Genomic DNA, 14,563 nt, shown 5'->3' with positions numbered 1-14,563 from the left:
TGAGTCATGAAACAGAGGTTGGTCTACATTTAGTCTAAAGTTTGCCAGTGACATCAGCACTGAGCTTAACAACACAGCAAAGCTTAGACTAGAACTGAACAAGCCCAACCAGCCTAATTTATCTCAGCCCAGCTCATAACCAAGCCCAGCTCAGGCAGCCTAACTTACATTAGCTCATCTTAACCAGCCAAGCACAGTTTAGCCTGATCCCATCCTAGCTCTGCCCTTTCTGGCCAGCACAAATAGATAATCTAGACCAGCTCACCCTAGCAAGACCAACTGAACCCAGATAAACCCAGCTCAGCAAGATCAACCCAACAGAACCATCTCAACTCAGCTCAGCCTATCCCATTCCATCCTAGCTCAGCTCAGTTTAGCCCAGGCCAGCAAGATCATCCAGTCCATCCCAGTCTGACTGAACCTAGCTCAGCCCAGCTCAGCCCAGCTCAGCCCAGCCCAGCCCAGCTCAGCCCAGCCCAGCTCAGCCCAGCCCAGCCCAGCCCAGCTCAGCCCAGCTCAGCCCAGCTCAGCCCAGCCCAGCTCAGCCCAGCTCAGTCTAACTCAGCCCAGCTCAGCCCAGCCCAGCTCAGCCCAGCTCAGCCCAGCTCAGCCCAGCTCAGCCCAGCCCAGCTCAGCCCAGCTCAGTCTAACTCAGCCCAGCTCAGCCCAGCCCAGCTCAGCCCAGCTCAGTCCAGCTCACCCCAGCTTAGCCCAGCTCAGCCCAGCCCAGCCCAGCTCAGCCCAGCTCAGTCCAGCTCAGCCCAGCTCAGTCTAGCTCAGTCTAGCTCAGCTCAGTCCAGCTCAGTCTAGCTCAGTCCAGCTCAGTCTAGCTCAGCTCAGTTCAGCAAGTCCACCCCAGTCTAGTTGAGTTCATCTCAGCTCAGCCCATGTTAGGCCAGCTCAGACAGCTCATCTAACCTAGTTCAGCCTAGCTAAGACAGCTCAGTGTAACTTAGCTCAACGCAACCCTTTCTTAGTCAGCCTAGTCTAAGTAAGCTCAGCCTTGTTCAGGCCAGCCCAGTCTAGCCAGCCCAATTAGCCTAGCCTAGCTCAGTTTATGCTGTCCCAGACCGGCTCAGCTAGCCCATTCTAGTCTAGCTCAGTCAGCCCAGCCTAGCTGACTTTAGCCTAACTCATCTCAATCCATTCCAGCCTAGCCAAGTGCATCCCAGCTCAGCTCAATCCAGCCCCTTCCAGCTCAGCCCACCTGACCATTCCAGCCTACCTCATCCAGTCTAACCCGGTTCATCCCAGCTTAGTTTATCCTGGCCCCGCCAAGCTCAGCTCAGCATAGCCCAGCCAGACCAGTTTAGCCCAGTCTAGATTCGTCCAGCTCTGCTCAGCCCATTTCAGTCTATCTCAGTTCACCCCAGCTCAGCTCAGCCCAGCCCAGCTCAGCCCAGCTCAGCTCAGCTCACCCCAGCTCAGCTCAGCTCAGGCCAGCCCAGCTCAGCCCAGCTCAGCCCAGCTCACCCCAGCCCAGCCCAGCTCAGCTCAGCCCAGCTCAGCTCAGCCCAGCTCAGCCCAGTTCAGCCCAGCTCAGCCCAGCTCAGCTCACCCCAGCTCACCCCAGCCCAGCTCAGCTCACCCCAGCCCAGCTCGGCCCAGCTCACCCCAGCCCAGCTCAGCTCAGCTCACCTCAGTTTAGCCCAGCTCACCCCAGCCCAGCTCACCCCAGCTCAGCTCAGCTCACCCCAGTTTAGCCCAGCTCACCCCAGCCCAGCTCAGCCCAGCTCAGCCCAGCTCAGCCCAGCTCACCCCAGCCCAGCTCAGCTCAGCTCACCTCAGTTTAGCCCAGCTCACCCCAGCCCAGCTCACCCCAGCTCAGCTCAGCTCACCCAGTTTAGCCCAGCTCAGCCCAGCTCAGCCCAGCTCAGCCCAGCTCAGCCCAGCCCAGCTCAGCCCAGCTCACGCCAGCTCAGCTCACCTCAGCCCAGCTCAGCCCAGCTCAGCTCAGCCCAGCTCAACTCAGCTCAGCTCACCCCAGCTCACCCCAGCCCAGCTCACCCCAGCCCAGCTCACCCCAGCTCAGCTCACCCCAGCCCAGCTCACCCCAGCCCAGCTCACCCCAGTCCAGCTCAGCCCAGCTCAGCCCAGCTCAGCTCAGCCCAGCCCAGCTCAGCCCAGCTCAGCTCAGCCCAGCTCAGCCCAGCTCAGCCCAGCTCAGCTCAGCTCACCCCAGTTTAGCCCAGCTCACCCCAGCCCAGCTCACCCCAGCCCAGCTCACCCCAGCCCAGCTCAGCTCAGCTCAGCTCAGCTCAGCTCAGCCCAGCTCACCCCAGTTTAGCCCAGCTCACCCCAGCTCACCCCAGCCCAGCTCAGCTCAGCTCACCCCAGCCCAGCTCAGCTCAGCTCACCCCAGCCCAGCTCAGCTCAGCTCAGCTCAGCCCAGCTCACCCCAGTTTAGCCCAGCTCACCCCAGCTCACCCCAGCCCAGCTCAGCTCAGCTCACCCCAGCCCAGCTCAGCTCAGCTCACCCCAGCCCAGCTCAGCTCAGCTCAGCTCAGCCCAGCTCACTCCAACTCAGCTTAGCCCAGTTCAGCCAGCTTAGTCCAGTTTAGATCAACCCAGTTCAGTTATCCCAGATCAGCTATCTCAGCCCAGCCTGGTTTGGCTAGCCCAGTCTATTCTACCCCAGTTCAGCACAACTCATGCCAGCCCAGTCTAGCTCAGCTCAGCATAGCCCAAACTAGCCCAGTCATTCAGTCTAGCTCACCCCACCCCACTCCACCCCACCTGACCCCATCCCGTCCGATCCTGTCCCATCCCATCCCACCCCACCCCACCCCACCCATCCCATCCCACCCTAACCCAGCTCAACCTATTTTAGCTAATCCCATTCCAGTCTATTTTAGCAAGCTCATCCCAACCTGTGTCAGTTTCGATCAATTCAGCTCAGCTATGGCTAGTTCAACCAGCCCAGTCTAACCCAGCTCAACTCAATGCAGCCTAGCCTAGGTCAGCCTAGATAAACTCAATCTGGTTTAGACCACTCAAAGCCCAGCTCAGTCCATTCTAGACTAGCTTAGGCAGCCCAGCTAAGCCTACTGTATGCAATCTCACCCCAGAACATCCCATCTCAGATTTGCTCTGCCAAGGCTAGTCTAATTTAGGCCAGGCCAACATAGCTCATCCTATCTTAGTCTAATCCAGTCCAGTTTGTGCCGGTCAAGCTCAGTCCTGCAGAGCCCAGCTCAGCCCAGACCAGCCCAATCCAGTTTAGTGTAGCTCAACTTGGTTTATCCCGGCCTAGCTCAGTCTATCTTAGTGCATCCCAACCCAAGGTAGCTTAGCTCAGCCCAGTTCAGACCAGTCTAGTCCATCTTAGTTTAACCTAGCTCTGCCCTGCTTAGCCCAGTCCAGCTCAGTCCAGTTCAGTCTAGTCCAGTCCAGTCCTGTCCAGTCTGGACCAGTCTAGCTTAGCTCATCCCATTCTAGACCAGCCCAGTCATCCAAATCAGCCCACTTTGCCCCATCTTGGTCAACACAGCCCATCTCAGCTTAGCCTGGCTCAGCCGATCTCAACCCAGTCCAGTTCGGACTAGCCCAGCCCAGTTTAGCCCATCATAGACGAGCCCAGTCAGCCCAAACTTGGCCGAACCTGGTCCAGCCCAGCCCAGATCAGCCTCATTCGTCTTGGCTAAGCCTAGCCCAGCGCAGCCTGGCCACGGATGCTTGAGTCTCCACCACCCCTTGCTGTTGTCTGATGCTCCTTGCCTCTGTCTAGCCTCTCAGACTCTTGCTGCTGCTTTCCAGGAAGTTGGGTTTCATCGGGTTTTCTCCTGTCTGCATTTTAACCCCTGGCACAGCCTTGTTGTGCCTGGGTTCATGTCCTGTGCTCCCCCAGACTCCCGCTCTTTGAACCTCCTCGTCCTCGTCCTCGTCCTCGTCCTCGTCCTCGTCCTCGTCCTCGTCCTCGTCCTCGTCCTCGTCCTCGTCCTCCTCCTCCTCCTCCTCCTAATGCTTCGCTATGGCCTCAGGCCTGGCCTGGTTGAGACTCCTCAGTGCACCACTGAGCAGAGGAGTTCAGACCGCACCGGGACCCACCTGCTCAAGGCTGTTGGGTGTCCTCCACAGGGGGACAGCCAGGCCTCCCTTGGCCAGGCGGTTCCACACTGGAGGTCCATCCTCTTGGCTACAGGCCATCTGCCCTATGGGAGGGAGTTTGGGACCGGGCAAGGCCTTGGCTGGAGTCTGTGTCCTCAGCGTCCCCTGCTCTCTCCGCGTGGCTGCCTGTGGATGGGCCAGGCTGGGGCCTGAGGGGGCTGCATGACTGTATGTCTGGTCCCCTAGATGGGGTCCCTCACCCACTTCCTGCTCCACCTCCACGTTGTGGCCGCTTGTCTCCACGTCATGTCTGGCCTGTGGTCTGGCTGTGGTGGGGACAGGTGTGTCTGACCACATGGGCCTTGGTGGGGCCAGGACTCCACGTATCTGCATCCTGAGATGCAGGGAAGGGAATGAAATAAACGTCTAGCTGCTCTAGAGACACCGAGACGGAGATGGAGAGGGGTAGGAGAGGGGAGGCCCGAGAACATGTTGTCAGGGAGCCAGAGGAACAAAGGCTACTCCGGAGGGACCCCTAAGCCAAGGAGACTTCTGAGAAGACCTTCGAGGTCGCAGGGTTGGCATCAGCGCGGGACAAGTGTCTGGAATGGCTCCGGCTGCTCCCATGGCTTGTTCCTTGAGAAAGTAGATGCCCCGGGTTGAGGGCCAGCGTGGAGGTCACAGTTCAGCGCTACCTCTGTTCGTATCCCTTGCAGCCCTGAGTCAGCCTCCTATTACATCTTTCCCAGGATGGGTCTTTGCCCTACAGGGCCCCTCAGAGATTGTCAGGGTAGGGTCCCATTCTTCACTCAGTCCTCTACACATCCTACTGTCCCCTCCCCACAACGTCGCCCTTTGTAGGCTGCCTCTGTCATTGTGCCCTGGTTATATCGTAATGACTCTGGAGCCTCACACAGCCACCAGGCAGTCTTTGCTCAGGAATAATGGCCCTGTCTGGAGGGGGAGGCTCTAAATCATCAGGTGTGATGGGGTCGTGCCAACGGTGCTGGGTGCTGAGTTGGGGAAGCTAGTTTTTTTCCGGGTTCTTGGATAGATACTTCACGGGGCGGGGCTGCTGCATCAGGCTTGGGAAGCGTGTTGCAAATGGAAGTGCCCTTAACTTTGAGGCAAGTCAAGGGAGCTTTTGGGAGATGGAGAAGTGGGGAAGTGTGGTCCTGAGTTCCAGAGATCTGGGAGGACACACAGGCCCGTCTCAAAGAGGCTCTGGAGGTTCTAGCCATGACTTGGAGCCATCAGCAACGGGGGACATTGTGGCTGCCCGTCTTAGTCATTTCTGTTGCTGTTACCGAATACCACAGGCCAAGAGGCTCAGTCAGGAAAGGTTCATCTCTTGGTTCAAAGTTGGGAGCGAGAAGCAGGGGGCTGGTATGGCCAGTGTGGTAAAAGCGGCTTCCTAGTCCACAGAGGGTCACTGAAACTCATATGTCCTCCTATGAGGCTACTCTCACAACCCAGTTACCTTCTTCCTGGTCTTAGGGTTTGCCAATCCAAGTCACAAGACACTCTCCCAGGACACCTTGCTAACATGGTGTAGCTGGCCCCAGCACGTCACCAAGGGCAAGAAGCATGTGCATGGGGACACGGGACGCAGGTGTGGCCCCCATCCATGCCTATGAGGTGGGGCCGGCAGTTAGGCTGATGTCCTGCAGAGACGCTTTCTGCATGGGGTTACCCTGGCTACATGTGGACTGTGGTGACAGCTCTTGTTAGGCAATTCCTTGTGGGCCCCCCACATGGTCCCGGTCAGTGGTGGACACGGAGTTTCTGCTTTGGCTGCCGTCTCTCAGTTGTCACATTTTGATTTTGGAGGACGCGGGTGCCGCTTCTCCCCAGGCTCCGCTTCTGTCTCTTACGACTCTTGTCACTGGGTTCAAGTCCACTAGGCTGGTCCTTGACGACCTTACCTTGAGATAGTTACCTTGGCCACAGTGTGAAGAACCATTCCCCAAAGGCCACACTTATGGGTCCCAAGATGGGATTGTGTCTTTTGGGGTCTTCCCAAGCCCTCCATGGTAGACTGGTAAGGGAATAGGGAGAAGGAAGTGGCCTCTTGGTCCTAGGAGGTCTTTCATAGTGTGCAGAGGCAGGGTCGCTAGCCTGGCTGTCTGGGCTGAGTGCAGCTCTCCGTGAAGTCTCCTTCTTTCCAGGTGGGATTTGCTGCTGTGTGACAATTCCTGCCATGTCGTGCCCCTTGAGCCGAGCCCTTGCTGCCTGTACCCACTGTCTGTGGGGGGCCTCATGGCTTGGAGAGATGGTCACTAGAAGTCACTGAGCTGTGCCTTTAGGGATGCCAGTCTAGGAGCTGGAGGGGCATGTACACCTCAGCTTAGAAGTGAGTAGGGCGTAGGATTCTCTGGCACGAGGAGGGTGTGGTGCAGGCCTTGTCTTAGCAAGACAGAGTGTGTTTGATTGTGAGCCTGAGCAGATATGTGTTTTAGAGTGGTGTGTGTGTGTGTGCGTGCGTGCGTGTGTGCGTGCATGTGTGTTCGTGTGCACACACTCGCATGTGCCCGCCACCTGACTCTGGATGCATGTGAGTGTGTATGTGCAATCTGTGTGACCGTGTCTGACATACGTTTGAATGTGCGGGACGCTGTGTTCCTCAGCGTGAATGAGATGCTAGTGTGAGCTGGCCAGGGCTGGGGCTTGAGACACACCCTTAGCCATGCCTCCCCTCCAGTCAGACCAGTCACCTTCCAGTCCTGGGCCTTCTGCACCCAGTAGGTGTGGCCCTCTGTGCCTTTGCCACCCATGTCTTCCGTGGGTACCCTGAGACCTGTAGACGCCCGACTCCACAGTAGAGGAGGGTTCAGACACCTGGGAGCTGTGGCCTGGCCCTGGCACGCTCATCTCCATCCTAGTTTCCCCAAAGTCCCGGGGTGCTGAGCTTGGAACCCCAATGTGGATCTCCTTGTGAGACCATCGCCACTTAGTGATTACAAGGGCCTTTGGTCAACTGACCCTCAAAACGGTCTTAATAGTTCTCATGCCTCTAACCAGGGCCCAGTAGGGCCACGCCCACCCTAGCATCCTTGTTGCTAGAAATGTTCTCATCAAGGAAGCATTTTACTGTGAGTCATCGACTACCGATTTTTGTTCCCATGAAGACTTCTTTCTTTTTATTGGTTCAGGAGTCATCATCGCATATGAGAGAATCCTGTCTTTTGTAACGTGAGTTCATGTCCCAAGGATGGTAATACTAGGTTTGGATGGCATTGGCACACCTGCGTGTCCTCACTCAGTCCCTCCAGGATTCAGGGACTGGCCTGTCTGCCTGCACTTAGTGGGCAGACAGATTGCTGCCTTGGAGAGTGACCTGCACCCGGGTTCCCAGGGGGTCCAGCTCTGATTCCACCGTTAGCCCCCCAGGCTTTGCCCTTCACTTCAGCTTAAGAAGCAGGAAGTGAGACCGGACTGGGGGCCAGCAGGAGTGGTGGACTGGGTTTTGAAGAGGACCCCACTGAGATGGCTGCTTGCTCCCCATGCTCCTCACCCTCTGGTCCTTGTCTGTGTTCTTGGTACCCATCACCCCAACGGTGGCCTCAAACACCTCCTCAAAGTGTTCTCAGGAGTTATGGGGACGAGCTTTACTGAGGAACCCAGAGACGGAGTGGGACCACTGGCTGAGGCTTGGAGTCAGTGAAGCCTCAGGGCTAGGCTCTGCTGCCGCCCAGGGAGAGTCCATTTCTTTCAGTAGGACTCTCTTTCTAGCCCAGAGGTCTGAAGCACTCTTTTTAGTTTTGTGAACTCATCCTGAATGTCTGTCTGTCTGTTTATTTTTCAGGGACAGAGGGCTGGCTGCAGGGAAAAGCTGGGGTATGTCTGGGGGCAGTGGGGCAGGATAACTTCTGGGGCTCCAGGGCTTGGACTTGTTCTGGGTCGATTCTGATGCCCCAGTTTTGACTCTGGGCTCTGGGGATGGGGTGGAGGGGCTAGTAGGGACCTTAGGTCCTGAAACCTTGTGTTTTTATGGTTATTCTGTCAAAACGGAGTGACCCTGGTGCCTGTGGGTATGGGATGAACCCAGGTGGTCAGCATCTACCCTAAAACTCAGGTCAAACTGATGAGGGACACATGCTCTTGCAAAGCTTGTCTCAAAGTATCTGTGTGTAGGACAGTCCACACCGGTGCCTTGATCTGGAACTGGCTGCTGATATATCGGTTGTTGGTTCCCGAATCTGGTCCTTCTGGGGAGGGGGTTCTGCCCCCTCCTACCACCCAGGGCAGAGCAGAAGCCTCAGACACACATGCATGGGAGCTGGCGTTGTGCCTATGCCCTGGCGAGGAGGATGTTGGCATAGTCATGGAGGGTCTGGGGCGTGCCCTGCATCGGTGTGGAGAAGACCCACTTCACCTAGGGAAGAGGCGTATATGAAGATGGCTCTGCAGCTTGGCCCAGCCCTCCCGGGCCCCACCCACTGAGGTGCAGGACCCCACCTTGAGGAGGGTGACAGTGGCCCCATAGCTCACGCTGAGCAGGAACAGGGTGATGAAGACGCAGGTGCTGGTCCACAACTCTTCCAGCTCCTCGCTCTCGGCCTCCTCCGCACATAGGTCCTGCAGGTCTAGCTCTGGGGGGAGCAGTCAGTCAGCTTTCCCAGACTCCAGGCGGCAGCGGGGAGGGGCAGAGCCCACACCGGTCATCCTGATGAAGCCGGAATGGCAGAGGTTCCCCATCCCCCCTGCTCCGGGACTGTCCAGAGCCTCTGGCCATCCCTGGATGCCAGATGTCTTCTTTTCTCTCCTGACCCTGGCTACTCATTCCGTCTTCCTACTCTAAGTGCCCAGGGTGGCCTGATATCCCCCACCTCAGCATAGCTTTTTTTCTGGCCACAGGATGCCTCTGTTCAGCCTGCAGACTTATCCTTCAGAGAGTGCCCAGGGCCCTCCAGGAAGGGCTCTGAGCTCATTGGCAGGATCTGCACGAGGGCTCCAGTTCCAGGAATCTTGGCTGTGGTCTCTGAGGGCCAGATCAGGGCACAAGGGCTCTGAGCCCAGGCCCGTGGTACTCTACAGAGTGCCTCCTGACCTTGTAGAGGCTCTACTCTTTCCTCAGTCTCCCTGTTGTCTGTTTGCTGTTATGAGCAGCTATCATACAGCCTGTTTTCCTGTCTCTGGTCTCCCACAGCTCAGGCCTCCACCTTCCTCTGTCTCTCATGGGCTGGCATGGGCTGAAGCAGAAGGATTGGTCTGGAAGCAGCCCTGAGGTGCTGGATGACTCTGCCATTGGGGGGGGGCTCAGAGGTGTCTCAGACACAAAGGCCGGACAGTCACCTCTGGATCCTGCAGGTGTGTATGGGCTCCACTGTGTGCGTATGAGGGGAGCCTCTGGTCTCAGGTGTGTGAGCCATATGTGCTGATGGTTAGGCCTGGGGTGGGTGTGGGTGCATCCCCCTTCTCGACTCCTTCTTCTCCCCAGGAGGGATGCATAGCTTGCTTTGGGCTATTGCTAAACCAGAGAGTATGATGAAGCCTGCCTGCACTGTGTGTGTGGTGTGCATGCGTGTGTGTTCCTGTGTGTGTATCTTCCTGTCTTAGGGTTATGGCAGATAGAGAAGAGTGTCTGGGAGGCTGAGGTCACGTGGAAGATACTGGGCTCCCTAGCAGGGTGTAAGCCCCAGACTCAGCCTAGCTCACCGCAAGGCGTGGCAGCTTGAGTGTGTGTGGCTGTGTGTGAGTGTGTGTGTGTGTGTGTGTGTGTGTGTAAACATGGCACAGGTGAGTGCTCCTGCCTGTGTGAGGATAGCAGGCTATTCCAGTCCTTGAGATGAGTTTGCCTTGGAGCGAGGCTGGGAAGTAAGATGAGGGCACCAGGTCCTGATCCAGGCCTGCTCTGACCACACAGCAGGACAAGGCGGTCAGGGATGCAGGCTCAGCCTTAGTAGCTGCCGAGCACAGAGGGGAAGGAGCAGGTCCACATGGAGTCCTGCCTTCCAAGATGCCAACTTAGGCCGTTTCTCTACCTGAAGGGGTTCTAGTATCCAGGAATACCTGAGGAGGAGAAACTTGCAAGACCGAGGGGTGGGTGCTGAGGCCTCCCAGGCTGGTTCATTTTAGCCACTCCTCCAGAGACCTCCTCTCCGTCTGGATCTCTCTGAGGTGCATTGTACACAGTGGAGGGCACAAAGGACCACGGGGACCTATGCTGAACCTCTGTGATGTCCTATTTGTCAAACACCCAGCGCTGCCAGACGGGTGAGCTGTGCGTTAGTCCCGTCCCTCTCTTGCAACGTCCCTTCCTCTATGCCAAGACACTTTGGCCCACAACTTGCCCTCCCCAAGAACAGGCACCCAGGGCTCTGAGCGGACACCGAGTGTTTATTGGGGTGGCTTCCCAGTTGTTACAGCAGTGGGTTGAGGTCTGCCATCCATCTTCCCTACCACAGCTACGTGCAGCCCTGGAAGGGACGGAGGGAGGCATCATTTACCAGGGGTCTTGGGCACTATTCTCTCCAGCGTCCTAGGTTCTTGCAGTGCCTCGTGGATCACTTGGCAGGCGAATTGTTTATTCTGTGCCCAGTGTGCCCTGGTGACCTCTAGGCGGCTGAAGATGAAGAAGCCGTGACTGGAGCCACTGGACCTTAGGGGCGTTGTGGTTCTGTACTGGGTGTTTGGGATCGGTGTCCCGTCCTGCAGCCACTGCACCGAGATGTCCTCAGGGAAGAAGTTCTGGATCAGGCAGGTGAGTGTGCGTTTGTCCTTGTTCTCGTCCTCTGGCGGTGGGAACGCATACACCTCGGGGGCTGAGCGCTTGCCTGTGGACAGACATTAGTTGGCCAGGCTTTAGCATCTCTGACCACGAGGGAGGGGCTGGTGTGCTCTCCATCTCCTGTACTCACCCCAGGCCTTGGAGATGATGCGCACAATGGGCTTGGGCAGGTGAGGGTGGACCACTCTGCACCTGTAGCGTTCGCCTTCAATCCAGTCGTTGGCGTCCACTGGCAGGGTGGAGGTGATACTGGTCGTTGCATTGTGGTGCCTGGTGGAACTCTGGACTGCCAAGCCTGCAGGCTTCCTGTGCTCTTGGGTCCACTCCACAGTGACATTCTCCTTGCTTTCCAGGTCCACCACCAGGCAGGTAAGCTTGGGAGTCTTCTTTACATACAGGTCCAGGGGGCTGGGTGGGATCAGGTAGGTACTCACGCCACGTGGTTCATACTCTGTGGGCCGGAAAGGGTTGTGTGAGGCTCTGCCTTTCCCTCAGAACTCTGAGGTCTGGGCATCAGGCAAGTGAGGGCCTACCTGGGCACTTCTGGATAGAGGCGTGATAGTCCTCGCCTTGGGAGGTGACCTTGCAGGCGAAGGTGCTCTCAGACATCCACTGCTCTGTGGTGATGTTGAGCTCACTGTAGGAAGAGGCTAGCTTGCCCTCCCTCTTGATCGGAAAGACACCCGGAGACGCACTGGGCATCTCCTGTCCGTCCCTGAACCAGGTGACAGCGACGTCATCAAGAGTGTGGTTATAGATGAAGCAGTAGAGCTGGAGGGTGGACTGGAACCCGTTGCGGTCGCAGGATGAGTGGAGCAGCTTCAAGGTGGGCCGGGTTAGATTGCAAAGTGGTCCTAGGGCAGGGGCAGTGAGTTGTGAGTGTCCCCCCCCTGCTTGTGTCCCTAAGCCTGAGCCCAGCCCCTGAGCACGCTGGGTGCCCCCATCCTCCCATCACGGGTGGACGGGAGAGGTCCTGTCCTGACCACGTTCTCTCTTGCTGCTTACCTCTGATCACCTTGCTTATGCTGAGTCCGGATGGGGCGTGTGTCACTTGGCAAGTGAAGTTCTTGACTGACTTGTCCCAGGTGGTCACCTGGCTGGCGGTGACCAGGAGGTCAGAGCCCAGGGCAGGGAAATTCACGATGCTCATGTTCTGCGTCTTGGGATGCCAGGTCACAGTCACCGGGCCAGGGAAGTAGTCCTTTACCAGGCAGCCCAGGGCCATGGAGGCGGTGTTTGCGCTATAGGGCTTTAAGGTATAGACGGCAGGTTTCTGGACAGCCGCTGCGAGAAAGGATCTAGGTTAGACTGGCCTCGGCTCACTGTAGTCCTGCAGGCTGGGGGACTGACGAGGGTGGCTGTGACAGAAGCGAGGCTCTGGGGACCCTGTCCCAGTATCGGAGACTCCTTCTGGGTCCCGTCTTCATCCTCAGGCCCAGGGAGGCTCCCCCACCCCAATGCCTTACACCCTTCCAGGCTTTTCTCACTCATTGACCCCCCCAGCCGGCTTGGCACAGGAGGGCGAAACTTGAGCTTTGGAGGGAGATGCAAACTTGCCCTCCTTCTTGTTTGAGAAATCACGCGGGAATGTAGCCAGGTGGCGGTGACATCATCTAGGACATGGCTGCAAACGAAATGGCAGACCGGGGTGGCAGACTGGAAGGCATTCATTCAGGCTGCAGGATTGACGTGGGGAGTCTCTGTGTGCTGCGAGTGCGCTTTATTACCATTGGCTGATAAAGTGGCTGATTTGGCCAATACCCAGGCACAAGACAGCCGGGCAGGAAGTCCAAGCAAAGATACAGGGAAAAAGAAGGTGGAATCTGAGAGATGCCAGAGCATCCCCCGGCGAGCCACGGGGCATGTGGTGATATGTGTAGAGCTAGCGGTAAGACGCCTGAACCATCAGCCAAGCAGCTTGTAATTAATATTCAGCCTCAGAGTGGTTATTCGGGAACTGGCGGGAGGGAGGGGATCTCCAGTTAACACAGGATGAACGGAGCAGCTTCAAGGTGGGCGAGACGATATTAACAGGGGACCAGGCTGCCCCTTAGGTTTAAGTCCAGGGAACAGGTACCCCATAGGGATCGTGCCCCCTCCCCCGAGATCTAGTGAATTGCCAGATTGTCCCTTCTGCTCCCAGTCTTGGGGACTGGGGATCCAGAGCCTTCCCAGGACCACCAGTTCCTCTGTGAGTCACATTAAATCCGTTTTGGGCCATATGGAGGACAGAGTTGGTCTCAGTCTCTCAGGTACATGAGTGTCCTGCTTTGGTTTCCCCGTTGCTATATCCCAACCTGCACAGTGTCCTGCCTCCCAGATGACCCCTGTGTATCCCAGACAGCACATACATAGAGAATAAAACCACTTCAGAAGCCACCTCGGTGGCTGCCTAAATTTCTCTAGGGTGCACACATGCCCATCATGTCCTCCCGAGCCCGGGCCGCAGCTCAGCTCTGTGCCAGGTCCCCAGAGAGCACAGGATACCATTACGCCTGCATGGCTCTACCTAGTCAGTCTGTCTGACTACGACAGGACAACCTTCTTGGAGGACAGTCAAGACACCCATAAATGATTTCGAGCAATCTTAAACCCAGTTCAGTTTAGCACCAGAAAGAGAAAGTTCAACCAGACCAACAGACATGTGAAAAGTTTTTCCCAGTCCAGAACAACTTAGCTTAGCCAGCTCAGCCTAACCTTGCCAATGCCAGCTCAGCCCAGTTTAGTGTAGCCCAGGCCAGCCCATCTTAGCCTGTCCAAGCCTGTCCCTGCTCAAATCAATAAGCCCACCCAGCTAGGCTGTGGTGGCGCACGCCTTTAATCCCAGCACTCGGGAGGCAGAGGCAGGTGGATCTCTGTGAGTTCAAGGCCAGCCTGGTCTATAGAGTGAGTTCCAGGACAGGCTCCAAAACAATACAGAGAAACCTTGTCTCAAAAAACCAAAACCAGAACAAAACCAAATCAAACCAAACCAAACCAAAGCCCACTTAGCCTAGCAGAGCTCAGCACAGCATAGCCCATATCATGCCAGCTCAGTCCAGTCCAGCTCAGTCCAGTCCAGATCAGCCGAGCTCAGCTGGGCCCAGCTGACTCATCCCACACCAGCCCAGCTCAGCTTATTCTAGCTCATCCAAGTTCAACTCAACATAGCTCAACTCAGTCCAGTGTAGCTCAGTCATCTTATGGAAGCCTAAGCCCAGTTGGACTCAGCTAAATTCAACCTATACCAGTTCAGCCCAGTTTAGCCCAGTTCATACTGGCACAGCCCAACTCAGCTCCACTCAGCCCACACAAGTTAGCTTTTAACTCAGCTCAACCCAGTCCAAACCAACCGAGCTCAGGCCAGTTCAGTCCAAGCCAACCCAGCACAACTCAGCCTAGGCCAACCCAGTCCATCTTAGGCTAGTCTACCCAATTTAGCTCAGCCCAGCTCAGCCCAGCTCAATCCAGCTCAATCCAGCTCATCCCAGCTCAATCCAGCTCATCCCAGCTCAGTCTAGATCAGCCCAACTCAGCCCAGCCTAGCCCAGACTTTTTCAGTTGAGCTGAGCTTAGGTCAGATCAGCACGGCCCAGCCTTGCTTAGGCCAGGCCAGACCTGCTAAGGCCACCTCAGACAAGACTAGTGTAGCTCCGCGCAGCTCAGCCCATCCAACCCTGCTCAGCCCAGCCCAGTTGAGCTCAGTCTAGTGCAATCCAGTTCAGCCCAGCACAGTCCAGGTCGCCAGGCCCAGGCCGGTCCAGCCCAGCTCAGCCCAGCCCAGCCCAGCCCAGGCCAGCTTAGCCT

General features: G+C 56.9%; 1 long non-coding RNA gene and 1 gene segment (V, D, J or C); both read right to left on the bottom strand.

Moving 5' to 3' along the window:
- Positions 1-7,158: 7,158 nt before the first annotated feature.
- LOC121139218 lies at positions 7,159-8,945 on the bottom strand. The gene is made up of 2 exons (XR_005876065.1): positions 8,506-8,945; positions 7,159-8,422 (listed from the first exon to the last, which is right to left on the bottom strand). It is a non-coding gene; the product is annotated as an uncharacterized LOC121139218 (long non-coding RNA).
- Positions 8,946-10,488: 1,543 nt separating this feature from the next.
- Positions 10,489-12,931, bottom strand: LOC101823977. The segment is given in 4 exon segments: positions 10,489-10,823; positions 10,908-11,228; positions 11,311-11,631; positions 11,783-12,931. Coding segments are annotated over 4 exon segments (1,197 nt in total).
- Between the last annotated feature and the right edge of the window lie 1,632 nt (positions 12,932-14,563).

The sequence above is a fragment of the Mesocricetus auratus genome, unplaced genomic scaffold, assembly GCF_017639785.1.
Source record: "Mesocricetus auratus isolate SY011 unplaced genomic scaffold, BCM_Maur_2.0 Super-Scaffold_15014, whole genome shotgun sequence".
Taxonomy (NCBI): domain Eukaryota; kingdom Metazoa; phylum Chordata; class Mammalia; order Rodentia; family Cricetidae; genus Mesocricetus; species Mesocricetus auratus.
This window is presented reverse-complemented; position numbering and strand designations above follow the sequence as displayed.